The sequence below is a fragment of the Nicotiana attenuata genome, chromosome 2, assembly GCF_001879085.1.
Source record: "Nicotiana attenuata strain UT chromosome 2, NIATTr2, whole genome shotgun sequence".
Taxonomy (NCBI): Eukaryota; Viridiplantae; Streptophyta; class Magnoliopsida; order Solanales; family Solanaceae; genus Nicotiana; species Nicotiana attenuata.
The window spans coordinates 22,798,647-22,821,352 of NC_031990.1; the positions used below are offsets into that span (position 1 = coordinate 22,798,647).

Below are 22,706 nucleotides of genomic sequence, written 5' to 3' on the forward strand. Positions count from 1 at the left end.
TTATAGAAAATATGTAGGCAAACCTTAATTCAGCCGTAGCCAAAGAATAGCGCTTTCAACCTCGTGCAATTTTAGTTTGTTCTTAATGCAAAATGAAAACAATATTTGTACCCACTCCGTTCTTTTTCAAATAACCATGTCGGGCCAGCTTGTGCGTACCTCGGCTAACTCCACGGGTGTCGTGTACGTATTACCTTCCACCAGCACCAAACGCTGTCTATTAAGGCTTGGACAGATGAAAAGAAATAATCTTGTGTTTTCTACCTTCGCTGGAACTATACCATATTTACTTTTACTGAATCAATGTTTTATCATTTCTTAAATTTTGTAGAATTTGTGTAGTACATTTTGTTGGGGCATGAATTTTCCATTTGAGCATAAAATGTTTTTCTTTGATAATACGTTTAACAAGCTGAAGGAGAAAAACTTTTTTGTGGAAAAAAAAGTCTTTTCTTTGTTTTCAGGATATCCATGGTGAAGGTTAACATGTAATTTACTTATCCGGAGTCACTATCAATTGATTAAAATATTTGTCCCGCAAAACGCAAATTGACATGAGTTGTTGCTTTTTTGGTGCCCGAAAAAAGGGCGGTGATCTTGTTCATCATGATACAAGAGATACAGGTGGTTAGTGCCTATTTAAAATTGGGATGGTAGCTGATGGATTTTTTTTCTTCTTGTTTTATGAATTTATTTGGTTGTTTGGAGGACTTGTTTGCAACTTTATGCGCTTGACATTGTGTCACTGACACTCTGAGGACCCTATAATCATCTGCTTGCCTAGTCACAAAATGTCATGATTTATGTATTAAAAAAAATATTCCCCTTGCTTGAATGTAAAGGGAAGAAAGAAGTACAACAAATATCGTACTAAAATAAGAAATGAGTAGATTGAGTGGATTTGCAAGTTTTCAAGGCCTATGAAAGTCGAATCAATATTGTGGTATGCGTGCATATGTCAGATGTGTTGAGGGTGAAGTGATGAGGAAATGATACAAAATGCTCACAACTGTATCATAAATTATCTTTAATACTTTTTAGATGCATTGCACATTTGGTTCTAGACGATTTTTGACTTAGGCATAAGCGTCGCCAATGCAAAAGAATTGTCTGCTGGATTGCTTTGATTGTCTTCACTAGAGATTGTCTTAAGTAAATCCAAGACGGTCCATCCTGAAGTACGAAAGACACCCAAGGCAATAAATTGAAAGGTTCAATGTAAGGATCGAGAATAGAGTTCTGAATGTACCTGCTAATTGGCTTGCTAAAATATGTTCGATTTAGTTAAGGAGAAGAGCCAATTATCCAAGTGTGTTACAGGTGTCTTATCTATTAGATAATTGGTCAAGTGTGTTACATTTGTGTTATTTATGGAGTAGTGTGAAGATTCATTAGTGATCGCATTCTTTAGAGGATGGCAAGTTCCATTTTGTCTGTTTTCTCGGCATGGGTGGCTCTAGGGTAAAGCCGCTAAAGCTTTTGCTTTAGGCCCCTAAGAGTCAAAAGCCCCTAAAAAAATTCATAGTTATAATTATTTATATTTGTAAGATTTTTTTTAAATTAACAAAATATTAACATTTTGTTTCAATACACTACATTGGCTTTAGTTATCAAATATTTTATTACTTGATGTGAATATTTGCATAATTTAACTCACATTTTAAAATATTAGACAATGTTGTATTGTGGAATACTCAAAAGAAAACTTAAAACCTTGAAAGAAAAATTGTTAAGACCGTACAATTTTTTCTTGGTTATCTAAATTAATCATGTCTATTTGTCCAACCGTTATCATATTACTAATGTTATTTCCTCACATCTTCCTAAGTTTTGGCTTTAGGCCTCCGATTTCATTGAGCCGCCCCTGTTTCTCGGGAAGCCACATAAAAATTCTGATTCTAACTCTCACAGGAAGATTTGATGCCTTATATTGTATTCTTGGTCCTAATTAGTTGCCTTAAATAATTTCTTATTACGTCATTTTATGCACAACAAATAAGATAATTAGCCTCTATTCTGCATTTTCATATACCATACATATCTTTTATTTTTTGGCAGGCCGCGCCATTGCAAGCACAAAGAATTTTTCATTTAGTGAGTTAAGAATAGCAACCAACAACTTCCATCAAACTAATAAAATAGGGCGAGGCAGTTTTGGCACAATATACGAGGTACAACTCTACTCTAAGAATACATCTCATGCTCTTTCATGCTCGAGTTTTATGCATGGACAACTTATTTTGTGTCTTTTGCATAGTGCTGTTTACAGTGTTACATTCTTGGATGCTAAGGTTTATTTTAAGTTACAAAAGTAGACTGATTTCTGAAATTCACAAAATTCTGCATTCCTGTGAATTGGCAGTAATGGTATTTACAAATGAAGTATTGAAGAGAGAATTACAAGCGGAAGTGAGTGTACTATGGTTGAGAATGTAGTGCCCATTCTGAAGACTATCAAGATCCACTGGCCTCTTCCGAGAAGGGCCCCGCAAAACACAAGCAATAGAAGAAAACAGAGCCAAACAATTAATTTGCAGAATTAGTTGAGCAAGTGAAACTAGATTATATTAAAAAGAAGTAACAAGAAGCACATTTTTCAAAGAAATTTCAGGAGTTAAGGTTAAAGTCCCAGTACATGTGACTTTGACCTTGTAACCATTAGGCAATGTAACAAAATAGGAAAATATTGCTGAAGGATTTTATTAATTGTGTAAATGAAAATCTAAGTCTATACAATACACAAAGCACTAATATATACAACTTGGGCCAGATACATTAATTTAAGGAAATTTTACCTCCTATAGCAAAGGTTAACACCTTATTTATTTTAAATAAATACCATTTTAAAAAATTATATTCTATAGATACCTTTTAATGTTTATAGCAAAATATCAATTTTGGTTACCTCCTAACCCTAAGCCACTAAATACGCTATTCAGTTACACTATTTTCTTTCTCTCTCTACTTTAATACATGCCATTCTCTGAAAACACGATGCTCAATCTCAAAATTCCTCTTACCCACATCACCTACCATTAGTCAAAAACCCCACGCTTTCTCCTCCCTCCTGTACTTTCAGACGACCCTTCAGATCTTCAAACTATCAGGCCTACTATTGACAACATAATTGAATTGCTCATCAATAAGAGAACAAGAACCGAATTTGTACAAAGAATAAGACTCATCTGTAACCCAATTCCCATCAAAGAAATCACAATTCAACAAAGACTTAACCAAATCTTCATCTCATTTCTTCACTGACACATCCAAATTTGTCCCATTTCTCTGCTTCTTCACCAAAGAAGAAGTGAAATTTTTCTTCACTTCCTTCTCTATAATTCCCTTTTCTCCATTCCCATTTGCAATTTTGTCCCCAAAAGAGGACTTTTGTGCTGAATTTTCAGTCTGATTCACATTAGCTGGAGACTTTGTAGCCTCAATTGTGCTCTGATTTTCCTTCAAAATTCCAACTTTATCATCAATTTTTTTTACTTTGAGTCTGATTCACATAAGGGAAGCGAGGTTCAAAACACATAAACAGAGAGAAAAAGAGAGAGGACGCAGTAGATTTCGAGCCATATGAGGATTCATCTTCATTATTATTTAGTAAATAGATGAAGAATCAGAGTCAAAATTAAAACTTGGAGACACTGAATTTTGAGCCAGAGGAAGACAATATGAGGGACGAAGATCTGCTGGGTTTATGGTTTTACGATGAAAAGAGTTGCTGGTTCTTGGTTTTTATGCTGTATTTTCATGTATTTCATTGTATTCATTGTCCTTTTTCTCATTGTAATTCAATGTATCTTGTTGTATTTCATGTATTTCATTGTATTCACTGTCTTTTTTTTATATTGTGTTTCAATGTATCCCGCTGTATTCTATGTATTTCATTGTATTCACTGTCTCGCTATACGCCATGAATGTATTCATATATTTTTTTAATTAATATAATTTATGTAGTCAGATGTATTATATAATTTCTCCGAAGATTTCTGTGTTTTTGGGGTATTTTTCGGTTGAGAGTCTTTTTTATAACTTGAAATACAAAATTTATGTGTTATAATTGAGTTTGTTGAGTTATATTAGGAGTCTATTATGTTAATTGATTCACTTTCCGTTTAAAAACAGTGTAATTCCCTGTTTCACGCCGTGAATATAGTCGAATACAATAGTCTGTCCAGCTGTAATCCCATGGTTCACGCCATGAATACAGTCGAATACACTCGAATACAACAACTGATTAGCTAGACTTCCCTGATTCACGCCTATTTTTGCTACTGTGTTCATGAATACAGTAGCTTAAATACATCTAATACATCTTATAACAATAGAAAATGTATCTACAATCCGTAATATAACAAATGATATCTATAAATAGCTAATTACCACTAAAAGATAGTGCTTTATGAAATTTCTCTTAATTTAATCACTAGGCCTAAATACAAATGACTAACGTGGCCCATCACTTAAACATATGTGGCCCAACTAGTCTTCAGTTCCAACAGAATAGTAGGTAGCCTTCTCGTAGTTCAACTCCTTAAGGTTTCGGGATCTTGAGCGAACTGTTCAGTGCTGACAATGATGTATGTCGGGAAATGTTATGGATGGATAAACATGTTTTTCACAAGCTACATGACATCCTTCGACGAAGAGGCATGCTACGTGACACTGCTGGTGTTATGATAGAGGAGAAATTGTCAATTTGTTTGAACATTGGTGGCCACAGTGAAACAATAAGCATGAACTTTAATAAGGGCAAAGGGTCAAAATTACCCCTCTACTATTGTTTACTAGTTGCTTATGCCACCCGTTACACTTTTTGGCCATTCTCGTCCCTGCCGTTAATGAAGTTTGAAAAAAATACCCCTAACGCAAACGTTTTGACACTGTGGCAGCTGAACACATCAATTTTATCCAAGTCAGCTGCCATGTCAGCAGTCCCACCAAATTAAAACTCCCGAACATCCATTTCTTTCCCGTCTCCCACGAATTAGGGATCAGACGACCCCAATCCTTTTCCTGAGTCTTCAATGTCGCAAGGAAGCTGTTCGTCCCAAAATTTGGTGTCGTTGTGGCATCTTTGCAAACCACTTCACTTCAATGACTCCATTAAACCCTAGAAGGCGATTTTTTAAATGTTCGAAGCCTAAAGTTGGTGATTGTGTAACAAAAGATCTAAATTATTATCCGTTTGCTCTAAATTATAGTCTAATAATAATGATCTTAGTTTCTTCTCTGTTTTTTTTTGTCTTCGACAGAATCGTTCTTGAGGTTATTTTGAATAGGAAGATGAAATCTCGTTGAACAGTGATTGCCGCGCTCCCTTTTTCCTCCCTTTTTGACGGGGAGAGGTCCGGGTTTCGACACTCACGGGGTGTAATGACTCCTTTCCTTTTGGGAATTGGGTATTTGAAGAGTCGCCACCTAACGGATTATGGCGCGTTAGGGCACCTAGAGTGATTAACTCTTGAGTTGGTTTGCATTATCAGAGATTAGGGTAAGGGCTCGAAGTAACCTCGAGGGGAAGGTGTTAGGCACCCCTCTTGGTCCACAACTGTGGGTCCCGGCGAACTTATATTCACAAATTAGTCCATACAAGTAGTTGGATCAAATAAGTTATTCGTAAAGCACATTAAACAATTCAAATAGCGAAATAAAGATTTGAACAATTTATAAAACAAAGGTTTGAATAAGGAGAGGATTTGAGCAAGAAGGGGTCCTAGGTTGTTTATCCTATAGGATCACCCCACGCAATATCCGGTAGACACTCCTCAATGAGGAGCTACACGTGACATTAACGCGTAGTCATCATATCCCATGCCTACCCTTCCCATCCCCTTATTGGTCATGCAAAGCGAGTGTTTGGTCACTGATTCCTATTGCGTACTGCTACCCTTCCCTTCTCAGTGGTCCAGGAGGGAGTTAGGACCTCTACCTATTAGGTAGTTCTAGACATACCCCTAAGGTTTAGAAAGGCAAAACTCTAAGGCGACAGTCAAAACATGTAGGACTTTCACATAATGGGAGCAGATAAAAAGGCTCAAGTTTCCTCCTCAAGTAAACATACAAGCAACACGACTCAAACATAGTTAAGGTCTTTATTAATCAAAGTCCTAAAGCAGGATCTCTAAGTGACTGTGCAGAAATAGACCAAACTTTTATGCCCAGAAGTTATAACCTAGCAGTTGCCTAGGGATTCTTTTAAATGTTATTAGAGTTAGAAACGTTAAACGACAGACACAACTTCAGGAAATGCAGTTTTTGAGCATGCCCTAAGGCTTGCCTATACGCAGTATACTGTGTTTATATTAATGCAGAAGCAAACAAGTTTTCGAAATAGAATCCCTTTAATACCTATAAACATGGTATCTAATGAGATTAATGCCATTTTGAAAGAACTTGTTTCAGGAAAGGTTATCGCTTAATAAAACCAGCTTTGGAAATGAACTAGGCATAATGACATTGACTTATTAGGCTAAATTAAATTACCAGACGGAATTACGAGTATAGATCCCTATAGGCATGAAATCTAGGCATATTATTGCTTTTTAGAAACATACAGGAAGACTTATTAGAACTGAGTTGGAGTCGAATCCTATAGGCATGGCATCTATACTTGAATTGATTTAAGACTTGATTGTCTAGAGCCTATAAACATGATTTCTAGCAAAAGTGCAGAACCTTAGGAACATGATTTCTACTTGATACAAAATGACATTAGGAGTGAAATCCTATAGGCTGGGTTTCTATTCGATGCAAACGAAATTAAAAGTGAAACCCTATAGGCATGATTTCTATTAGGCAAAAGCAATCAGATTCAAAAGAGCAAGCCTATGAGCATGTTTTCTACTTACACAAGCAATCAGATTCAAAAGAAGATCCTAAGAGCAGGATTTCTACCCATATTACCCCATAAAATATACATCTACCCACCCTATTTACTAAATACCCCCAAGTATCTGTTTACAAATTATTACAAGCCGATGAATGAATTACATAAATAAAATAGAAAATCAAGAAGCTATTCTATAGGGAGCCTGCAATTAGGCCCAAGTTCCCCAAAGCCTCCAATGGTCTCATAAGCCTCAATTCCAAAGACAAATCAGAGTCTAGGTGCATCAAAGTTCCCTAAGGGTCTCAAGGACCCTGGGCAATGTTTACACCTAGACTTAGTAACCAAGAATGGAACTAGTGCAGTATGGAAAGGCCAGCCTCAGTATGCCAGAGTTCAGAGGGATCTCAAGAGGATCCCAAGGCAGTACACATACTAGAGAGGGCAAAACTTATTGACTAAGAGTAAAGTGAGAGTGCAGGACACAAGTTGAAAAGGTTTATTAGAGACTGTTTTGAAAGCAACTAGTAGAGCAACAGAAGTTGTTTGAAAAGAGGTGGGAGTGGTAAACAAAGTCAAGGACTTCATGATAGGATTACACAGGATCTAAATGAATTCAGTAGTCACCCAAGGGTTAAAGGGTTGGGGATACATAGACATTTGACTGCAAGCACATAATCGCAGCAAGGGTATTAGGACTAGTTTAGACATGCTCAGAGATAGTGGACACTGACATAATCACAAACCAGTCAAGAGAAACATAAACGCATAGAGGGCAATAGGGATTTGGGATTCACGAGATAGTAAGTACACAGTAAGTAAAAGACAATTGTTAAGGCATGCTTTGAAACACATAAGGGAATACATTGATTAAAAGGGAGGGGATTCATACTAGCATGATGATAATATAACCTAACTACAAACTTCACAACAGAACCAAAAGTAAAAGCAAGCTAGAAATAAAAGAAACTGAAACAACAAGAGAAGCATATTGTTGTTAGCGCTCTAAATCAAAACTAGGACATGCCAGTGAAGATAGAGGTAAGCAGAATGAAAGAACCAAAGAGCAAAGATGATTAGCCTTGGCTTGCAGCCGGCTAATAGTAGCAAATAGCACAAGAGAAAAAGAAAGCAGAGATTTTTAGTATGAGAGGTAGTTCTGAAAACCAATGTTCGTATGTTGTTAATGAAAGACTTAGGGTATTTATAGTTGAAAGTAGGTAGTGAAATAAGATAAGAATCATGGTAGCATAATAATTTAGGAACTCAGAATCAATCAATTAGAGAATCGAGGAAGTACTCCCTTGAGTTAAGGGAATCAAATCAAATGGGAGGATTCAGTATCATATAAGGCAAGAAGAAAAATCAGTGCATGAATAAATAAGGAAAGAGTCAAGATTCAGTAAGCATAGAGTAGTCGAATAGGACAAAATTCATAAAAACTTAATTAAGGACAGAACTCGGTAGTAATGAAGTATCATAACAAATATGGTAATGAAATTAATCAGCTTAAACAGATGGGGTAAAACTTTTAGGGCTTTAAAAGAAAATCTTTCAATCACCAATAATTAAGGAAATCAAAATCAATCAAGAGGGAGTCGTGATTCTGTATTTCAGCATATAAATAGAGAAGATCAAACAGACGTAGCAAACGGCAAGGTTAGCCATGTTGACAGAGAGAAGCAAGAGATGAACAAGCAAAATGAGCACAGTCGTACAGAAGTGTCATAAGTAGGCTAAGGATTCAGTAAACACACTCGAAGCATGGTACCCACAGAAGATTGACAAGAGTCAAGTAAACAGGCTAACACACAGAACCAAAGCAAAGAAAACCTTAGAAATTAGGGCTTTTGACAGAGTCGAGTTAAAAAACAGTAAGAACCTAAGATTGGTCAAAATAAGCAAGGAAAGAGTTTTAATCATAAAGAAAATCGGTCAAAACGGGTGTAGAAAGAACTCCGAGAAAACCCTAGTTTTTTTTTAAAGAAAGTAAATGGTTCAAAAATTGAGGATCTTTCATAAGAAGTTCAAGAATAGTGCAAGTCATAGGAAGAACAGACTTAAAGCGTAAAAGAATAACATAGATCTTAAGAGATTCAAACGAAAGCTAGGTTTTCAAAGGAAACCCAAATAGAACTCGAAAGAACCTGTTGTAAAATTTACCGATCGTGACATATAAGGTGTGATTTTGCCCATAATCACACCGAAGAAGCCATAAGTAATAGAAACAAAAACCCTAGGTCCACATCGACATGGCCCAAGATCCTTGAAGGCCTTAAAGATGGTGATCAAGGTGATGAGAGACCCATTGGAGGCTTGGGGTTTGAGAGATAGTTGCCGGAGATGACCGGAGAAGGAGGCGGCGTTTGAAAAGTGATTAGGGTTAGGTTGAGAGAGAAGAGAGGAGACGAGAGAGTTTGAGGGCGGCAGAATTAGAGAAATGATTAGGGTTAGGGTCTCTGTTAGAATTAAAAAGGAAAGGAAGAACGAGGGCCGTTGATCTAAAATATCAACGACCAGGATTTAAGATGGCTTGGGTCGGGTAGTGGGTAATTGGGTCTTGGTCGGGGTTTATTGGGTTATTAAATAGAAAATTGGGCTGGGATTGGGGTCCGATTTGGCTAGGATTGAAAGCCAAATTTGGCTATTATTTAAATAGCTAGTTTTTTTCTATTTTAATTTTAATTTTAATAAATAATAAGTAATTTCTGGAAAATCATTCAAGGTGCCAAAATGATTTAAAATACATAGTTAACATTTTAAAAATATAGGGACCAATTTTACGCATATAAAATAAAATTATATCATAAAAAGGGCTAACAATGCAATTATATGCAATTTAGCTTAAAAGTACCAAACGTAATTATAAAAATGCATGAAAATTATATTATCCATATTTTGGCATAAATATAGAAATTAAATAAATGAATTATCATAACAATAATTTTGGAAATAATTATTAGGGATTTTATGAATAAAAGGGGAGAAAATAAATCAATTAAAACCCTTAAATTATGGGAAAAATAATAAAAGCCTTGTGCATGCTTTTATATGCATATATATGCTATTTGGAAGGTATTTATGCATATTTAAACTATATAGGAAAAAATTGGGTATCAACAGCTGCCCCTCTTTACCCGGGAAGGATGAAAGAGTTTTCGGGTAAAGAAATGATGGCCAATTTTGCCCGGATGGGAAGTTTTGGAAGATAGAGGCCGAGCTCCAGTTTTCGAGTTGCCTACATATCCTTGGTTTTACAGGAATCAGGCCATGTGTAGTTCTGGATTCACCTGCGGAGTATGCCGATGAGATTATTGCAAGAACGGACACGAGATGTGGAAGCGACTACGGTAAGTGGTTAAGGTTCGGGACGGTTGGAGGGAACTGGAGCGAGATCGCTCCTGCTAGGATAGAGGTTGTTTGCTGATTACCTGCAAATAAAAGATGCTACAAATGTATTTGCAAAAATTTAATGATGCATCATTTCATGATGCAGATTCCCTTTGGACAATGAAGGTTGTCTTCGGACGGTTAAAGATGACGTCCTAGGACCATGACGTCCTGGGACATGAATTGCTTAGTGAGGGATTCGCAGGCCATGAAATGATGTTCTCGGGCCATGAAAATGGTGCTTCCAAACCATGACGCCTTTGAATAATGATATGCAAATTTGAGAGATCCTCAGGCCATGGCATGGTGTCTTTCGGCTATGAGGATGGTGCCTTTGGACTATGACACCTTTGGACAGGTTGGCGATATTTCAGCCCATGATATGCAATAATATGAAGTAACGAGACAAGGTTTAATCTTGTGAAGTAGAGGGCAGAGCTTAGCCTGATTAAAAAACAGGTAGATAATAGTAGAAAGTAGAGCAATATTGGTGCAAAGAGGGACCGTGCAAGTGGGGAGGCAGGGAGCCTTATGCAAACGGGGGGGCAAGGATCAGCCTTATGCAAATGTGGAGTCAGGGCTTAGACTCATGCAGGTATGGAGGCAATGATCAGCCTCATGCGAGTATGGAGACAGAGCTTAGTCTCATGCAAGNCTTCGGGACAGGACTTAGTCCCATGCAAATGGAAGGCAGAGCTTAGCCTTATGTCAAGTNTAGGAGACAGAGCTTTAGTCTCAGTGCAAAGTNNATTACTTGATGTTATGGGTTGATGAACATAGCAGTTATGTCAAAAAGTATGGACAAAATCACAACACCATTTTGGTCCAAAATCTGGACAGTTTCACAACACCATTTTGGTCCAAATCTGGATAGTTTCACAACACCAGTTAGTTCAAAATCTGGACAGTTTCACAAAAACATTTTGATCTAAAATCTGGACAGTTTCACAAAACAATTTTAAACAAAATCTGGACATTTTCACAAATTGTATGTATTTAAGGGGTTGGACAATGAATAACAATGAAAGGAACATTTAAATTCATAAACTCCCATTTCATTCATCACAAGGGGATGTCACATTATCACTCCAAAAACTTATACAAACAAGTGACAACATGAATCATGTTTCCTCAACTAAACATTCAAACTACATTAAACCACAAACAAAAGGATGTCACATTATCACCCCAAGAACATACACAACTAGGTGATAACATGACATCCGAGTGAACAGGTCACTACCTAAATAGCCACACAAGTTTAACAAGTTTACTTAGCTAATAGTAATTACATCACAACCAAAAATATAACCATAATAGAGTTTAGTAGATCCACATTCCAGAACACCAGATTTCTTTAAGTCTGCTTCTTCCTATTACCCTTCTTTGCTTTCAACTTGGCCAATCTTTGCTTGTTAAGCTGGTTACCAGTAAGAGCATTTTTTCCTTTTCATTGCAGCTTCTTTAGTGAGAATGGTAGGTTTGATGTCTCACTCACACCACTGGAATCACCAACAAATCCGATTGCCCTTGTTCCAATTGTTGTACTTTGTAGTTGCCTCAATTGTAGCCTAGTCTTTGCCTCAGAGATACTTGTTGGACTTATAGCTATTTCAGGCTCAGGCTGAGGCTCAGGGTCAAAGTCTGGGTAGTCGAAGTCTGGAAAGGCACTGCAACTTGGTTCTTTCCTTTGCACTGAAGGGGTTGGCATAAACAACACATTACTAGATTTACTTGTTTGAGTAGGCTAACTTGGCTGAGGGGCTGACAAAGTAATTTCCTCATCAGTGGCTTCTTGTGGCACTGGTGCAGGAGAGGTAGATCTAGGCTGTTCATCAACAGATTCATCAAGTAAAGTTCTCTTCCTCTTTGTTTGCTTCCCCTTCTTCTTTCCTCCAATAGGCTGCTTTCCTTCAGAATGTTGTTAGTAAGACAGAAGGTTTTGATTAGATGTTGAAACAGAAAGAATGATAAAAAAAGTTATGATATTGATTACCTTTGCACACCCTCTAGCATTGTGTCCAGGTTTTCCACAATTGTTACATGTCATTACCCTCCCTTTCCTTGACTAAGACCATTGTCCTAGCCTATTAATTTCCTCATTTTTTTATCTTGTTCTCTTAACCTTAGGTCTCCCAGTCATCTTTACCAAAGGAAGTGGAGCCATGTATTGTGAATGGTCAATTTTTCAGAACTTTTTTCCTCTTACGGGTTGTAACTTATGTGAATAAGTTTGGAGATAAGTCTCTTTGGTAAGGTACCAATGAACCTGACTTAGAGGGTCCACTTTCTTGTGCAATAATGCACATATTGCATGAGGACATGGAATGCCACAAAGATCCCATGCCCTGCAGGTGCATTTCTTTACCTCAGATACACAATGTGCTTGTCACTACTTTCAGTCACCTCATATCCATTGTCTGCACTGCCATTAACATGACACTTCAATGCAATCCTCATGAATTGGTTGTACAACTCCATGGTTTTAGGACTGTACTCATTTCCCCATGTCATCACCCCAGCTTCACGTTCATTAATCATATTCATCACCTTGATTCTAATATCCTCCAGCATCTTAATGATTGGCTTGCGCCTTGCTTGCAAGATCCATGCATTGAGTGACTCAGTCAAGTTGTTGTCTACATACTGGTTCTTGCAAACAGTATCAAAGAATGCCCTGCTCCAACATTTTGGTGGATACTTCAACAAATCCTCAACAGCTTCCTTTCCATCATCATCTACTTGACTCATATTCTTGATCTGATCTTTGAAGTCCCCTTCATAAGTACTCCATGCAGCCCACCAAAGGTATTTTTTGGAACTCACCAGAGCCCCATCTCTTACACCAATTTGCTTCTATATGTCTTACACAAAATTTAAAGTGTGAATCTGGAAGAACAGTTTGGATTGAGTCAATAAACCCCTAAAAATATCAGTAAATATCATCAAATAACATTACAAAGAAACTAACAAAATAGTTGAAAATAACAGTGAAAATAAACACAAATAAACAATACATACATTCTGCATATCTGATATAAATGGGATCCCTTCACCCACTTTGAGGTCTTGTGAAGTCTGTAGGTGACCTAAGAACCACTTCCAAGTAAGTAAATTTCTTTGTCAACTATTGCCCAAGCCAATGGATAAAAATAATTAGCAGAATCTTGACCAACAGCCACCAACAGCTGACCTTTAGCCTTCCCTATAAAAAATGTTCCATCAAATCCAATGAAAGGTCTCAAACCACTCTTAAACCAGACTTCATTACTTGAAAACAAATATACATCCTGTGACGACCCGACCAGTCGTCTCATGAGTTACCGTTTCGTTTTTCCCATTTCTGCTTTTTATTGCTTTGTGTATCAGTTCTATATGTGATTGGGTTGGTTGGCTCGGGTTCGGAAAGGTTTTGAGAAGGTTTGAGACACTTAGTCTCTTTTGAGGAAGCTTAAGTTGGAAAAGTCAACCGGATGTTGACTTACGCGTTAGAGGGCTTGGATGTGAGTTTCGATGGTTCAGATAGCTTCGGGAGGTGATTTGGGACTCAGGAGTGTGATCGGAATGTATTTTGGAGGTCTGGAGTAGATTTAGGCTTGAATTGGCAAAATTGGATTTTTGGTGTTTTCCGGTTGATATGTGAGATTTTGATTTAGGGGTCAGAATGGAATTCCGGGAGTTGCAGTGTTTCCGTTATGTCATTTGGGATCTGTGCGCAAAATTTCAGGTTATTCGGACGTGATTTGGTTGAGTTTTTGATCAAAAGCGTAATTTAGAAGATTTTAGAAACTTAGGCTTGGATCCGATGTGTTTTGGTTGATTCGATGTTGTTTGAGGTGTTTTGAAGATTGGTATAAGTTTGAATAAGGTTATGGGATATGTTTTTGTTTTTGGTTGAGGTCCCGGGGACTTCGTGGTGATTTCGGATGGTTGACAGAGAGTTTTGGAGTTTTGGTGAAGCTGCAGATTTTCTACTTCTGTTGTTTCCGCACTTGCAGATTGGGGACCGCAGATGCGATGCCGTAGATGCGAAGAAGAAGGCCGCAGAAGCGGAAAGGGCCTGGGAAGGCTGGAGCCGCAGAAGCGGCTGAGGAGCCGCACCTGCGATGGCGCAGGTGTGGGTAAGGTGTCGCAGAAGTGGAAAGTGGTCGTTTAAGTGGTTTGCGCAGAAGTGCACCTGGGACCGCAGGTGCGGATCCGCAAGTGCGAGTTTGGGACCGCAGAAACGGTTTAGCTGGGGCAGAACATATAAATTTTTCCTTCGCGATTTTTGAGCTATTCCACTATTTCCAAGTCGGTTTTTGGAGCTTTTTGGGCGATTTGAAGAAGGATTTCAAGGGGACTTCATTGAGGTAAGGATTTTGGACCTAAAAACTCGTTCCTATGGTATTATCTCACGGATTAGATCTGTAATTGATGGAATTTATGGGTTAAAATTTGGGGAAACTAGGGCTTGAAAACCTAGTCCTTTGATTGAGGATTTGAAGGACCATTTGTGGTCGGATTTTAGAACTTTTGATATGTATGAACTCGTGGGGAGATGAGGAATATATTGATGTGAATTTTATCGAATTCCAAGAAGTGGGCCCGAGGGTCGGGTTTTGGTAATTTCGGGATTTATGTTATAAATTGATTATTTTCGCTTGGCCTTCGTTCCTTTAGCATATTTTGACGTCGTGATTCTGATTTTGGATAGATTCGACGCGAGTGGAGGCCGATTCGAGGGGAAAAAGGCATCGCGGGCTAGAGTTTGGACTGGATTGAGGTGAGTAATGATTGTAAATGATGTCCTGAGGGTATGAAACCCCGGATTGCACATCGTTGTGCTATATTGAGGTGACGCACACGCTAGATGACGAGCGTGGGGTCGTGCACTATTGGGGATTGTGACTTAGTCCGTCCCGAATGACTATTTTACCGCGTATTTGACTGAAAACTATTTGCTATCATCATGTTTTGGGCTGAATACCATATTTGGGCCTCGCGCCAACTATTTGAACCGTTAGGGGATTTTTACTGATATTTCCTCAATGTTTTGACTTTATACTTGTACTCAGTCATGCTATATTCTACTATTTTCATAACTCAGCCATGTTTACTCTGCTTTAACACTTGAAATGATATTTTAAATGACATTTTGCGCTGAGCGTCATGTTTTACTGTTGCCCGAATGGCTTCTTTTTGGAGATTCTGATTGAGTAAGGCCGAGGGCCTATGTTTTGAGGAAACACCTGATTATGATTATGAGGTCGAGGGCTTGAGATTTGTACGCCACGAGGTGGTTCGTTGATATGAGTCCGAGATCCTAGTGATGATGCCACGAGATGGCTTGATATTGCGCTTGGGCCGTAAGGGGCCCCTCCAGGAGTCTGCACACCCCCACTGAGTGCGGGTACCCATTGTGATGTGAGATATAGCCCGAGGGGCTGGTGTTGTTCTGTGATATTGCCCGAGGGGCGGATTTGTTGACATTGTGCCCGAGGGGTGATCCTTTATATGTGTATCTTTTCCTATTTGCCTGTCATGTACTTGCTTAATTGTTGAAAATGCCATTTTATGACGTTTAAACTGAACTTAGTGACTTTACCCATCTTTATTGCTTCACTATTTTTACTGGCTTTTACTACTTCCTTAAAACCTGTAATATGCCTTACGTGGATTTCTTATTTCTCAGTCTTTATTTATGATTATTACTCACTGAGTTGGAGTACTCGCTTTACTCCCTGCACCCCGTGTGCAGATTCAGGCGCTTCAGGTCCCGCTAGCGAGTGTTGATCTTTCCAACTAAGGCGGATTCGGAGATTCTCTAGGTAGCTGCCGGTGTTCGCAGCCCAGAGCTTCTTCCCTTATCTTATTTTCCCTGTTTTAGTTCTGTATTAGACTATGAAGACTTTCCTTGTCTTTATTCGGTTGTAGACGCTCATGACTGGTGACACCCCGATGTCGGACTTTGTTGGGTTTTATTCTGCAAATTGTACTGTTCACTGCTTATTTTGGGATTTTATCATGTTAAAGACTTAGTTCTATTATTTCAATTGCTTAAAACTGAATTGGGAATATGTCGGTTGGCCTTGTCTTTACGAGAGGCGCCATCATGACTAGGTCCGGGTTTTGGGTCGTGACACGTCCTTAAAAACCTCCTTTTTCTTTCTTCAAGAGCATCTTTTGATAAGTTAATTATCACATCACTCCCAGGATTGCTAAGTTTCAATTCATTGGCATAGGCAACAAACTTATTATATTTATCTGTAAAACTACCTTCAAGTTTCTCCAAAATTATTTTCTTTGCCCTTTTGCACTTAGATTCACTAACATTTACATTAAATGCAGTTTTCAAGCTTGCCCCCATCTCTCTAACCTTAATTTTGGGGTTATCTTGCAAATTTTTTTTTTAAAGTAAGCAGCTATTGTATTTGCATTAACTCTTTGATTTTCAAATGCAGGTTCACATGTGTGCTCAGGCTCTAAAGTCTTGAATTTAACCCCACCCCCTGAAGAATCCTTAGATATATGGCAAACAAAGGGGCAGTCACCAACACAAATGTACCTAAGCCTTGTTGGGTCTTTTTTAACTTGCTGCAAATCATATCCATTTGCAAGAGAATACATGTTGATCATTTTCCTAGCTTCAGGTATATCTTTAAATGTCATTAACCTATCTGACTCTTTACAGTTAACTTATCATTGATGTCCCTCCTCTTTTGTAAAAAAAAGTTGTTGCAATTCATCAGAACTTAATTCAGGAGAATCGGAATCATTGCTTCAACTTCTACTGTGTGTGACTCAGTGTGAGTGACTATATTAGGTACATCAATTGCTGGTTTACACTCTTCTATAGCAAACAAATTAATAACATTACACTTTTCACAAACAAAGTCCAATAGAGTCCTAATCCCAACATCCTCATCTATTTCATAATATCTACCAGCAGGACCCTTTACTATTAATTGCTGCACCCATATATATCCAAACTTGGTATTAAATTCATCAACTAAATCAGCATAAGAGAGCAAGTCAGAGTCAAAACCTTTATTGATGTGCACATACTTCTCTTTATACATCGGACGCGACTTACTAGTCCATTCCCCACCATGATGAAAAACTAACTCAACTAGCACCATCTATAAAAGGTTGCATAGTAATCATGAATAAAGTTATTACAGGCAATCATAGTAAATGCATAAAGAAGTAACAAAGACAAGAGATACATAAATAATACATAAACGTGTAAGGGAAAGCTTGAATAAATAAAATAGTTTGATAAATAAAGGAAATAAGGAAAAGGTGCAGAGGTAGATGAATAAAGAAACAAAATTGAATGAGGTACTATGATAAAGAAACGGACACAAGCATGCATACGTGGGACATGACCACATAATAAAGTATCAAACTTAGAGTCCCATCTCAATAAAATAAGGACAAAACATATATGTAAGAGACCCACATGAGCATCATCTTCAAAGTAAATGCAGGTGAAACAGGGGACTAAATAACAACAAGTTAGCTATTAACAAATAGCTCAAATCCTTTTTTAGTTAAAGAACCCTAACCGACCCTTCTTTAAAAAATAAAAGGGACCACACATACTTGAAATCCTAAACAAGAGAAAGTTCTTCTAAAATAAGTACCAAATATCATCAATTCTACCAATATACCCTAACCGACCAATAGAATCAGACAAATAATTAGGGTATAAAGGTAAAAGTCACATTCAAACACAAAAACGACAAAAATACAATCAAAGAAAAATCCTAAACGACAAATCACATATCTGAGACAAGAAAAACCCTAAACCATGAAGCATAGTCTAAAAACCCTAACTTTAACATAAAAGAAATGCGAACCCTAATACAAAAAAGCTTCATTTGTAAACAACAAGCATATGAAGCTAGTAGAAAAGTTCAGTTTTTGGGGAAAAATCTTACCTTGGGCAGCATTCAACACTGAAAAATGAGAATTTTCTTTGGAACCTTCCACACTCTTCCCTCTCGTTTCTATCGAACAGATGTAGACCAAATGACCCGCTTTCTTAATTTGGACGGTTCTATCTTATTTATTTAGTGGGCAAACGGGTCACGGATCACGGATGGGAGACGTGAAAGAAATGGGTGTTCAGGGATTTTAATTTGGTAAGACCGCTGCCATGGCAGCTAACTTGGATAAAATTGATGTGGTCAGCTGCCAGAGTGTCAAAACGTTAGGGTTAGGGATAGTTTTTCAAACTTCACTAACGGCAGGGACGAGAATGGCCGAAAAGTGTAACGGGTGGCACAAGTAACCAATAAAGCATAGTAGAAGGGCAATTTTGACCCTTTTCCCTTTTAATAATGTATTGAGGTCAGTTAAGTTACTATCCCGTTAGTAAATATTTCAAAATATTTCAAAATATATTTTTAAAGATAAAAAGGCGAATGATGTTTTTCACGAGTTACACGTGCACGCCACCTTGAAGAATATACTCTTAGAAAAATTATATAAATTTTACGTTAAAAATATGGTTGAATTATAAAATAAAAGTTTAAGCTCCTAAAATAGATGAATGTTGATTCTATATGACTATCTCAATAAAAAAAGAAACTTTGCCTCGTAGAAGTCCTCAATTATCTTCCATATATTCAACTTAAATTAAGTTTCAATTCTACAATTTCATCACCTCATTTTCATAAGCTATCATACTTTATTTTCAGTTCAGCAAGAACTGTAGCCAATACATGTACTGTTATCTCTCACCTAGACACTGGTAACAACTTGAATACTAACCTTGAAGAAACAACAAAAAATATACAAATAATGAATAGAAGAATGAATAATTACCATGATACTCAAATATTGAGGACACCCAAGTTAAGGATAGTTTGACTATCTCACAATAAATTTTTAACCAAAATAAATACAATTTTGTTTCCATCTTTACATACTGATTCTGCATTTTAGTAAGACATATGGGATTTAAGATCTACTGAGATTAAACGGAAAGTGAAACTTGAAATATTAAAGAAGGAAAATACAATGAAAGAAAGAAAAATAGAGAATCTGCAGGAAGAATTCAAAATTTGTCTAATGTACTGTATCTAAAACTTATAGTTCCCCTTAGAAAGCATTGCCTAATTTAGGGAAAGAAAATATGCTCTAGTAAGAAGATAGTCCTTTACAACAATCCAAACACTAGCAACATATAGAATGAATCTATCACAAGCGATGGTTTATTCTAAAACCCTGTTTAATTCATTTCCCCACGTCCTTGAGAGGAGAGCCGGCCTCTTTGATGGTTGATGACATCAAATTGACCGATACTATCCCTTTATCTGCTATGGATGTAAGGTCATAGACTGTGTACCCGCATAGAAATAGACCGGTGAATGGACATCCTATGGTTGTCCAGAAGTCCCTCCCTCTAGGATCAAAGGGGATCCTAGGAAGTAACCCAATATTATCATGTTGTGCGACTTTGCGGGTCACTATTGTATACTCCTCCTCCGACATGCCAGGGACGGGCTGTACCATGAGAAAGACTAAAGGGTCAAACATATTCTCCTGCAACTTCAAATCCGCAGCTGTGCATAATCGAATACATGGCACATGTTTTCGTGTTGAAGTCCCTACTTATGTTAAAGTTCCTATTGTGGGGAATGCCCCTGTTGTGGTGCCATCCGCTTGGACTTCATTACTAATAGTAGACGACACCATTAGACAACGAGAGGCATACAGATTTGCCCCTATTGTGTTGAAGGGCTGGTTTTCTTTGATCTTGAAAACCCGAGTAGAGCAGGATACAGTAGCAAGTTGAAGCTATATTTTAGTTTTGAAGTACCTTTCTTAGGAACATCTCCGTCTGTTGGTACTCTTTTGTATCTTGCTGTAAAAGAAGAAACACAATATTATACAACATCAGAAACTCTGGAAATAAAAGAATGTCAATCAAACTTAGAGTAGCCCTTTATGGATAATAACACGAGTTGTTGTTTTTTCAGATCACCTTATTCGTGTGCATCATCAAGCCATTGCATTTGAATTTTTTCATGTCCCCAGCATTGATTCCATGAGAGATCACTGCATAAATAACCCACCATGTTAAATAAACTTGGATGATTCTACTTTAAATCCTTAGGGGAAATTCATCAAATCAATTTTACATATAAAAATGAGGATACTGTGTATGTAGCTTCGAACAAGTTGCAATGCTAGTCCCTGGAGTAGGATTATTTTGTTAGCTTATCAACACAAATATTAGATTCATTGGTTAAATCTATGATTTGAATCTAAAATTTCGAGATTACATACATGATAAACACGTTTAGCAAGTTGAATTTTGTTAACAATGTTACCTCCGGTTCGGGTAATACTTTTGTGAATCTTCTTGTTACCTCCGGTTCGGGTTAATGCAGTCTTCAGTGGAAGCTGTTTGGAAATTCAGTATATGAATAAATTGAGAAACAATCGACAATATTATACATAACAAAATCATTCAATTCACGGGAAAACAGATGTAATGCATTCCGCATTTGATTAAAATGCGCAGATATAAAGAATATCAGAATCAATCGGCAATAATAACATTTAAGATAGTAGAAATAAACTATCTATGTACTATATGCAATTATCATAATCGTTTCAATTCAAAAAGAGAGAAACAGATAAAATGCCTTCCGCATTTGGATAAAATGCTGGAACAGAACATACTAGATATTTCAATTCTACTGTAGCGTAAACTTTAACAAATTGCTAATCTATCGATAATATTAATAACAACCATGATAGTACATAGTATTAATAAAGCTATGAAAAATCTAATTCCAAATCGATTCAGTTAACAGGGAGAAATAGATAAATACTAAAATGCGCACAAAAATAGAGAAAAGATTTCAGTTCAGTTGTGTGTAGCGTACCTTCTTGCAATGATGCTTCTGTTCGATATCAATTTCCTCTTTGTCAATATTATGTGATAAGATGTTTACAATCATCTTCAGTTTCTTCCCTATTTTCTGTCGGAGTTCCGACGGATCCAATTTTCCAGCAATTGTAATCTTGTACACAGTTGCAATTTGCTCTATCTTCAACCATGAATTAAGCCCTATTCAACAGAAATTAGGAAAAGAAAAGTCCATAATCAAATCAAGAAAGAAGCAAAATTCTTAAATTCTAAAATTATCGGATACCATACAAATCGGGAACACATTTGAGAACTTTTTTGGTGCAATCTTCACAAGAACAATGCATGTCAATTTGGAGTATTGCAGTAACATCTTTCCAACCTTTCACAAAGTTATGATGGGCGGAAAAAATGAAAAATTACATGTTCACAAATTATGTTGGACCGTTCATAACTTTCACAAAGTTATGCTGAGCAGAAGAATAAAAAATTATGTGTTTACAAGTTATGCCGGAGGGACCATAATCTTGATACAAATAATCCTCTGTGTTGGAGAATTTTCACATCTTTTTTTTTTTTTTTTTTTTTTGGTATTGAGAATTTTAACATTTATACTATTTCTTTTATATAATGTTTGGATAGACTGTCGTTGTTATAGTTTAATAATATTTTTATTGTTTGGTTGAATATATGATACTGTAAAATAACATGTAAGTTTACTAAAATTCCTTTAACTTATAATTACATTTATCTATATCTATATCTATATCATATTATCTATATTCTATATCTATCTATCTATCTATCTATATCTATATCTATCTATCTATCTATCTATCTATCTATCTATATATATCTATATTATTATAAAAGCATGAATAATATCTGCTAAATGTTAACGGCTAAAATATCCTTGAAATATTGACCGATTTTTATGCCCTTAAGTATTTGTATAATTTAAGGATTTAATTGTAAATAACCTAATGATGGAATCCTTTTCCAAAATAAATTACACATATGTCGACCCTACAAAGTTGATCCTATTGGTCATCTATTATGTTTGGAAAAGAATAATTTCACTTTTAAAGGATACTGTCCTAATCAACGAAAAAATTCAATTTGGACAAAATTGTATTATAGTATTTTTTTTTATTCTACCTATTGCTAGGAGTTTGAAATCAAATTGAATATGTTCGTTGATTACGAGAATATTGATTCTGACTCTTGTTCGAAGAGTCTCTCAAAAGGAGAAGTTACACGGAATTAAAAGAAATTCTCCATTACAAGTTTTGAATCCTTTTGGTACACAATCAAACACATTTCATCCATCTAAAATATGTTTTTACATAATGACGGCTTTACTTAACAAGCTCAATATATATAGACCACGCCACAAGATTTTAAAAGCCTGACCTTTGTTATTAGTGGATATCAATTATCTCTAATATTTTTATTAGATTCTATTTTTTCCTTAATTCTGCATATCTTGTATGATGTATCCAGATTTTATGTCGAATTATGTTCTCCTTTTATACCGTATGCATTTTAAGTCTTTAATATATACTTACTTAACTTCCTGTTGTTATTTTATTTGCAGTGAACACCACCATA

At 36.6% G+C, this 22,706-nt stretch overlaps 1 protein-coding gene across 1 annotated transcript; it reads right to left on the reverse strand.

The window, feature by feature from the left end:
• On the reverse strand, nucleotides 19,208-21,594 carry LOC109222869. The gene is made up of 6 exons (XM_019387166.1): nucleotides 21,387-21,594; nucleotides 21,112-21,296; nucleotides 20,551-20,623; nucleotides 20,202-20,275; nucleotides 20,037-20,081; nucleotides 19,208-19,720 (listed from the first exon to the last, which is right to left on the reverse strand). Exons 1-6 carry the CDS (start codon nucleotides 21,466-21,468, stop codon nucleotides 19,451-19,453), a joined length of 729 nt encoding a protein of 242 aa, XP_019242711.1. The 5' UTR covers nucleotides 21,469-21,594; the 3' UTR covers nucleotides 19,208-19,450.

Coding starts and splice junctions, on each gene's coding strand:
- LOC109222869 (XM_019387166.1), bottom strand. CDS start 21,468: ATGTTACTGCAATACTCCAAATTGACATGCATTGTTCTTGTGAAGATT. Junction 21,297..21,386: donor CTCAAATGTGTTCCCGATTT/GTATGGTATCCG, acceptor TCTGTTGAATAG/GGCTTAATTCATGGTTGAAG. Junction 20,276..20,550: donor AAGTATTACCCGAACCGGAG/GTAACATTGTTA, acceptor TTATTTATGCAG/TGATCTCTCATGGAATCAAT.